Source organism: Octodon degus, unplaced genomic scaffold (assembly GCF_000260255.1).
Source record: "Octodon degus isolate 3935 unplaced genomic scaffold, OctDeg1.0 scaffold00050, whole genome shotgun sequence".
NCBI classification, from domain to species: Eukaryota; Metazoa; Chordata; class Mammalia; order Rodentia; family Octodontidae; genus Octodon; species Octodon degus.
The window spans coordinates 5,086,609-5,094,584 of record NW_004524626.1 but is presented as its reverse complement, the minus strand read 5'-3'; the positions used below and the strand labels follow the sequence as shown (position 1 = coordinate 5,094,584).

The window sequence follows — 7,976 nt, the reverse complement described above, 5'->3', positions numbered from 1 at the left end:
AGAAGAAGAAGAAGAAGAAGAAGAAGAAGAAGAAGAAGAAGAAGAAGAAGAAGAAGAAGAAGAAGAAGAAGAATTAAAGACAACTATGGAAGACAATCTGGCAGATATGGTAGTCATGATGGAAGATATGTACACCTCTATGAAGACTTCATGTGACATTTTATCTTCTGGTGTCTTCTTTCCATTTCCCACAATCCCTTCAACATGTAGCACAACTTCCTTTCCTTTCAGTTCTGCCATAGGCTGCTATCGAGGTGCTGTACCTTTTGTGCTGGTTATTTGACCCCTTGCCACTTAGGTGCTAACGTGCAACTGCTACCAAATCAGAGTTAAAAAACAGATCTAATAATGTGGTCATTGTTGCTGTCTGATTCCATAGAAACATTTACTGAACTGGAAACAAAGATTGCAACGTGAGAAAAAAAAAAGTATGTAGTATTTATCAGCACCATTCAGTGACACAGCCTTAACCATACCTCCTTGATCTACTCCATAATTTGTCAAGAAAAGCATTTTGTAGCAAAGGCATGTGGTGTGCACCTAGCACAGAAATTGCTTTGTTTTAAAATCGAGCATGAGGATATTAAAAATCCATTGTGAAGATGATGGCTTATCTCAGAGTGAACAGACTTAAAAATTACATGACCAAACCCTCCAACTTTGAAGCTGAGGAAATGTAAACCTCTCCATTACTGCAGTATGAGTTGTGGAATCTGTGAGTGTATGGATTCTCTATAGTTTCTAATTTATTAGACTTTTTCTACTGTTGGCATGCTTTGGGGTGGTAGAGGGAAATACCTGATTTAAGTGTCTGAGAAATAAAATCTTGTTCTTCTAGGCTGCAGTGGAACAACTTTAACAGGGTTTTGGCATTTCCTTTCCTTTATAAAACATGCTCAGCAAACTACACCAGTTAGGGTCAGCAAGATAGCTCAACAGACTAAGCACCTGCTTTAGCAAGGATAGGGATCAGGGTTTGATGCCCCGTCCTGCATGCTGCACTGGCCCTGCCCCCCCAGACATGCTGATCCAATGACAGAGTCCTGGCGTGGTGGCATATGCCTGTAATCCCAGGACTCGGGAGGCTGAAAACAGGATCACTATGAGTCAGAGCTGTGTAGTGAGACCTTGTACCAAAATACATAAAATGAAAAAAAATATGAAAACTACACCAGTTAACTACAGTTTGGTAAATTGTTATGTTCACAGTTATGACATCTGTAATGTTTTATAAAGTAATCAATTTAATAAAATTACTATTGTGAGGACTTTTGAAAATGCTTAGGGGCCAGGGAGATGGCTCAGTAGAATAAGCACTTCCCTGGCAAGCGCAAGGGCTTGAGTTCAATCCCAGGTTCCGCAAAAAAAAAAAAAAAAAAGAAAGAAAGAAAGAAAGAAAAGAAAATGCTTAAAACATAAATTCCATTTGAGCCAGGTGTTGGCTTTCTGAAAGAATTAATTAATTTAATTCCTGAAAGAATTAAAGCTATCCTATCACACAGATATATGCATAGTATTGTTTATAGCAGCACAATACCTAATAGGTAATGACAGGGGCGTATATGCCTATGGACAGATGAACAGATAAAGGAAATGTGTTTGTACACAGTGGAGTACCACACTCCTATAACAAAGGATAAACTTGAGTCATCTGTAAGAAAACAGATGCACGCAGAATCCATAATCTCATTAAAATAAATGAGACACAAAAGCTTAAACTCTGTGTGGTTTCTCATGTATGAGAAAGTCAAAGTATAAATAAATCAAAGAACAAAATAAAAGACAGACAGTAAATACAGGGATAGATCTTCATCAAATGCTAGAGGAACTAAGAGCAGTTGGGAGAGGGAGAGGAAAAAGGAACACACCACGTGAAAGTGGCCACATACACATACTAACCAACCACCATGATTGAGCAGCATGTACCACACACTAATATTAATAATAATTTTAAGAGAATGAAAAAGGCAGATAGCAGAGGAAGTGGATCAGGCTAACATGGGTTCTCAGGTGCTGGCTTGGGTAGACAAAGCCATAGATTGCTGAAGAAGGAACCAGCACCACAAGTTGGGTGTCAGACCCCCACATGAGCCCTAGATCTTCTCATTGCTATGGGCCTGGAGATGTGCCAGGCTGACCCCCTGCCCGGCAGAGGCCTCAGAAGTTGTCAAGACCCCGCACCACATCATCTGCCTTTCATTTCCACTTTCCTACTCAATGTTACAAGCCTTCCTTGGGCAGCTCCTTGTCCAAAGACCTTGCTTCAACACTGACCAATCATAAGGCTTATTTCCTTCTGGGCCACTACAGTTCACTTGAAGTCAGATAGATCTCTGCCAGATCCATCTCATGAATACTGGGGATTCTTCCAGTACATGGCCTTGAATGGAGGCCTTTTGGTACCTCAGGGGCTTTCAGGATACCAGGATCATGGTGTGTGCAGGGCAACATCAGTGGAGGAATGGGAGAGTAGAATAGGAGTTGGTGAAGATGTCAGAAAGGGAGAAGGTAAGGGGCAGAAGAGGATGGACCAAGGTACTTCAGGGGGCTGCCCAGATGCCTGGGTTGGAAGGCTGCAGCACAATCACTATCAACACAATCTTCATATGGGTACCTGAGGCATTGAGCACAAATCGGAGAGTGTCAGGGTGGCACAAAGTGACCATGGGGAGGATGGGGCCAAACCACATCACAAAGCCTTGGGGGTAAATGTGCACCATCCGAGTCAGGAACTGCAAACCTTCTTCCGTGGAAGGTACCTGCATGCAAGACATTGATGGTCAGCTTCTGAGATGGCTCGTTTTGGGGGTCCTCTGGGCTGAGTCAAGGGGCACCTAGATAGCTGGTGAAACATGGTTCCTGATGCATCTGGGAAGATATTTCAGGAGACATTCATGCACTGGCATCCGTACCCTAAGAATTCACCTTTTCAAGCTTGCATCACCCAATCCACTGAGGGTTCAGGTAGAAAACAAGGCAAAGACACCACAAATTCAATCCTGAGTTGCTACCTCCCTCTGTCCTGCCATTGACATCAGAACTCTATGTCTGTTGAGACTGAAAGATTGCACCAACAGTTTATGCCCTGCCCCAGACCTGGGTATCCCAACCATTGGACTTAGATTGCATGAACTATGCCCTGGTGCTCTAGGTTGCAGATGGCATACAGAGGGACTTCTTGGTCAGCAAAATTACATATGATAATTCTCATAATAATAAATCACCCACATATTTTCAGACATACATGAGTGTATGTGTTTCTGTGTGCACATATGTGTGTGTATGAGGGACAGGAAGAGCAATAAACAGGAAATTGTCCCCTGAAAGGGAGCAGGAAGTCAACCCATACTCCTCCCCTGCCATGGCTGTGTCCCTGTCTTGAAAAATGGGAAGCTCAAAGCTAATTCTCATGAAGAACCAAATCCCAAGATGAGCTGGCACAGACATGGGGTCCAGGTAGGCATCAGACCCTGAATAGTGCCCTCAGGATGGTTCAGAGGAGAATGAGAGAAGAGAAAGGGTTTTTCACTGTGTAATGCCCCCCAGCAACCCCTGACAGGAGCAGTTGTATTAGAATCACAACCTCAAAAAGAATCCAAAGCAGACTGTGCAGAAAGACAGGGGCCTGTGAGGTAGGGCTGGGGTGGCAGCTGTGGAATGAGTGTGTTCACAGGAGATGTGTGAGTCACCTTCTGTGCCAGCAGAAAAATAAGTGAGCCACTTTCCTGGCTTCTCCAGCTCTTGCCCTGACCCCCAGCTCCCTGATCCCCTTTTTGAACCTCAGGAACCCACTCACTCTGATGCCCAGAACCATTCTGCTGCCATACTCACCTGCCCCAACTGACCCAAGAGCCAGTTCCTTTTGGGGGGCTGTGGGAAACATTGGAGGTGCTGGGAGTTTTCATAGAAGACATAGGTCCAGGCCAAAATTCGGGTCAGGAGCCAGAAGACCGGAAACAGTATCAGCAGCAGCCAAGGGGAAGATGCCACCGACCCCAGACCCAGCCAGGATGAGCTCAGCTGTGTCATCCTACAGGGCAGAGGGGGGAAAGGAGGTGTTCCTGAGACCCAGGAAGGATGTAGGGACCTCTGGGGACACCGGAGAGGGAAAAGAACTTGGAGATTTAGAAACACGGCAAGTATTAGTAGAGAGACCCAGGGCAATACAGGGGAATATACCCAGAGAAGGGGGAGGTAGAGGAGGTAGCTAGAGGAGGAGAAGCAGGAGGGAATGGGGGGAAGAAAAGGAAGATAAGGAGGAGAGGAAAGGAGGACCAGGATGTGGAGAAGAAAGAAGAGGAGAGGAATGGTGAAAAGGAGGGAAATAGGTTCAAGCACTGACCTGTCATATAAATGGGTAGCTAGGAGCTACAACCCCAAACCCACCAATTCCTGGACACCCGCTGACAGGAGCTTCCCCTGCCTTGGCCAGCACCTTCCCCATCTATACTAGGTGAGACAAGACTCAGCAAGCCAATCAGGGGAGCTCTGCCTGCCCACACCCTACCTGGGCAGGTAGCCAAGATGTGGAAACGGGGCCAGCTGGCTGCAAAGGCAGTCCAACTTAGGGTCACACCATTGGACATTTGATTTTTATAACTTAGCACATTTCATAGGGGTGTGGGCAAGATTGGGGGCAAAGGTCATGATGAGCCCCACAGTTTTGGGCACCCTGCCCTTTTAGGACTAGGGTGTAGAAGGTGCAACATAAACAGAAGAACTCAGATGTCATGAAACGAAGCCAGCCCAAGCCTGTCTCTGGATCATTTCCCGTTTTCTTCTCCACGTGCAGCAGGCAGGCAGCATGCACTTCTCAGTGAAGAATTCCCAGGCTCAGGGATGGAAATCTCTGACTTACCAGCTGCACAACCTGGCAGAGTCCAAGTCCCGCCTCCTATAAATCCTGGGCCCAGATTCAGCTCAGATTTGTATAAAAAAGAACAAAGAAAGAATCCAGCACCGCTGGAGGTAACTCAGGTAAGAGCTGAGAAATGAAAAGCCGATTCTTAAGCACATACCTGAAGGCTGAAGGCTGAGCTCTGCTGGCTCAGACTGGTAGGGAGGAGGCAAAACAGGGAAGTGAGGCTGAGAGGGACCTCTGTGAGGGTCAGGCAGGAGGAGGGAAGGAGGCTGCCAGTGGAGCTGGCCTTCTGCCTCTTTCTCTGCCATTAGGCTGGCATTCCTGGGCTGTCTTCCTTCTGGAAGGCGGGGCGTCAGATGAGGGCGTTAAGGCCGCACAGCGGAAGGCTCCACAGACAGAGGCGCCTCCACAGAAGGAGTGAAGGGAAGGGGCTGGCAAGCTTCTGCTGCTGCGACCCAGTACTGGCCCCTGTGCAGAGGCTACAGGAGAAGCACTTCTGCTGTGCACTGAGTTCTCTATCTAATGTACCTACTATGTGCCAGAAGCCCTCCATAAAGAGTGCCTACTGAAGGTCACCTGACCTGTGTAAAACATACCTATGGGATGCAGCCTGTTCCACATTAAGCATGCCTACAACTGGGCCTAGTACTCTCCATGAAACTCACCTGCTAGAACCTGAGGATGGGGGCGGGGAGCACATGATGGCATCATTTGTTGGGGGGTAGACAGGGTCTAACTATGTAATTCATGCTGGCCCTGAATTTCGTAGCCCAAGCTGACCTCAAATTCCGAGCAATCCTCCTGCCTCCGCCTCCCTAGTGCTGGGACTGAAGTTGTGCACCACCATGCCCGGCTACACGTGGCACCTTTCCAAGACCCATTCTACAGAAGAGTAAACTGAGACTCAGAAAATGTGAGCCTGCATCCCAAGTTGCAGAGCTCCAAAGACATGCATCTGTTGGACTCTCAAGCCCAAACTGTTCTCTGAGGTGATGCCTCAGCCCTCTTCGCTGGGGGCAGTGCTCTGTTAATCCAGGACATTTAGAATGGTGGAATTTGGGGCAGTGTGGTGGCCCCAGGGGAGAAACATTTTGAGAAGCTTTTTATCATCCTCTGGCTCATTCTTCTGCACTAGGGATGCTCCATAGACCAGAGCTGTGCTCCTCTCCTGGTCCTCCCCACATTCTATCCAGAATTCCCCTGGGGTGGGGCCACATGAGGTTTGGCATGAAGCACAAGCTCCTAGCAGCACTGCTGAGACAGAAGGTAGGGGAGACACCATCTCCCTCACACTGTGTTGGGTTTGTATCTAGATGCCCCCAAAGCTTCTTGTGCTCATACATGAGTGGGGAATCTCAGATGTGGCTGGATTAGGGTTATGAGTATGGATTAAGGATATGATACTGGGATGTAAGTATGGATAATGGGAGCCCCACCCTGGGCATGGGTGACGTCAATCAATAAGGCTACATTCTGGATGAACTATAAAGGGAGAGACAAGGAAGGCAGGCTTCTTGCCACTGCAGCTGCTGCCCACTGCCTTGGCTGCTTACTGCCTTCCTGCCTGCCATGCCATGGACTGCTTCTCCTCCATGACTTCTCTCTGTTGTGCTGCCCTGCTTGCAACCAACCAACTACAGACTGAAATCTCTGCAAACTGTGAGCTGAAATAAACCATCCCTCCTTTAACTCTGTGGGTTGGGTATTTTATCTCCTCAATGAGGAAAGCAACTGAGGCACACTAGTAAGATGTTAAGGAAGCTCCATATCTCCCACTACCCACCTACTACCACCTTCAGGTGGGAGACTCAGGCTCTAGTTTTAGAACTCTCAGTAGGACGATGTGCAACCTCCCTTGAATCCTCACCACCCTCCTGGCCAGTTCTTCCATGTCAAGGTGTCTGACTTGTCTTGTAGCTGAGACACAATACCCAACACCTGCAATTTTTTTTTTTTGCGGAACTGGGGATTGAACTCAGGCCCTTGAGCTTGCCAGGGAAGCTCTTATTCTACTGAGCCATGTCCCTGGCAACATCTGCATCTTAATGGTGGAAAGATTTATTCTGGTTTATGGTTTGTGGAGGTTCAAGCCCATGGACAGCTGGCTCCATGGCAGAGTGGTGCTAGGGACAAGAAGCAGAGAAAGAGATGTGAGAGGAAAGAACAAGGAAGAGCTTAACCCTTCCAGGCCATTGCTGCACTGACCCAACCCTTCCTACCAGAGCCCACATTGAAATAGCGAGGCATCTATAAACTCATCAGTGGACCATTCCACAGATGCTGTCATGCCCCCATGATCCATTTGGCTTCCAAAAGTCCCATGAGGCTTTGGGGAGACATCCAGATATAAACCATAACATAGGCCAGGGGAGAAACCAGTGTGGGATAAACTGGAGCTGGGTCCTGAAGCCACCCCAGTGGCTGAACTCACTGCACATCTGCTACACACGTGAGGGGCTCGGGCAGTCTAGAGCAGGTGTGTGGGCCACCAGCACCCTCTGCCTCCACACATCACTGACCCATTTTCAAGTCCTTTAAGTATCCTAGGCTCTTTTGCTTCTTATTTTTGGATGAAGATAAAAGAAGAATTTGACCGCAAGTCGTCTCTGGGGGAGGAGGTTCCAGGAAGCACTAATAGTACAGTAAGGAGGTGAGATGGAAGGAAAAGGCAGAGGTTAAAAGGAGCTGGATGAAGAGAATTTTCGAGGCTGAGTCCTGCTGGGAATTCTGGGACACAGATGGGACAGGACCTGCGCCTCAGATCTTCCGCCCAGAGTGGCCTGCGTGTCCACCGTTTCCCCCTCCTCAGTCCTCAGGGCTGTTTCCAAGGAAGTATTTCTCCTGTCAGCTCTTCCAGGGTCAGGCCTGGGGCCAAAGTCCAGTATGCTGATGGTGACTGAGCCGTAAGCACGTATTGGTATGAACAATTACAGCCACTCAGTGATTCCAACATACACTCACACGTGTGCGCCAATTTAAACACCCACATAGTGTACAGATACATACACAAACACACACTGCCCTCTAAAATGCGCACAACTACATACCTTCCCAGAAACACACACGCAGGCGCCAACACACGTATGCACACAGTTTCACAACTTCACAGTCACAG

General features: G+C 47.8%; 1 protein-coding gene and 1 pseudogene across 2 annotated transcripts in view; one reads left to right on the top strand and one right to left on the bottom strand.

Moving 5' to 3' along the window:
• Positions 1 to 156, top strand: part of LOC105742398 — a 17,884-nt pseudogene extending 17,728 nt beyond the window's left edge.
• LOC105742403 (phylloquinone omega-hydroxylase CYP4F2-like) overlaps positions 1 to 5,252 on the bottom strand; it is a 33,364-nt gene extending 28,112 nt beyond the window's left edge. Inside the window, exons 1-3 of one of the 2 annotated variants that reach the window (XM_023717116.1) lie at positions 5,019 to 5,252; positions 3,832 to 4,030; positions 2,615 to 2,759 (exon numbers count right to left, since the gene is read on the bottom strand). In XM_023717116.1, coding sequence (XP_023572884.1) covers positions 2,615 to 2,759; positions 3,832 to 4,029 — 343 coding nt within the window. In that variant the 5' untranslated portion in view covers position 4,030; positions 5,019 to 5,252. Of the gene's footprint in view, positions 1 to 2,614; positions 2,760 to 3,831; positions 4,031 to 4,342; positions 4,430 to 5,018 lie in introns of those variants that run through there. The other variant, XM_012515060.2, reaches the window with a different exon arrangement.
• Between the last annotated feature and the right edge of the window lie 2,724 nt (positions 5,253 to 7,976).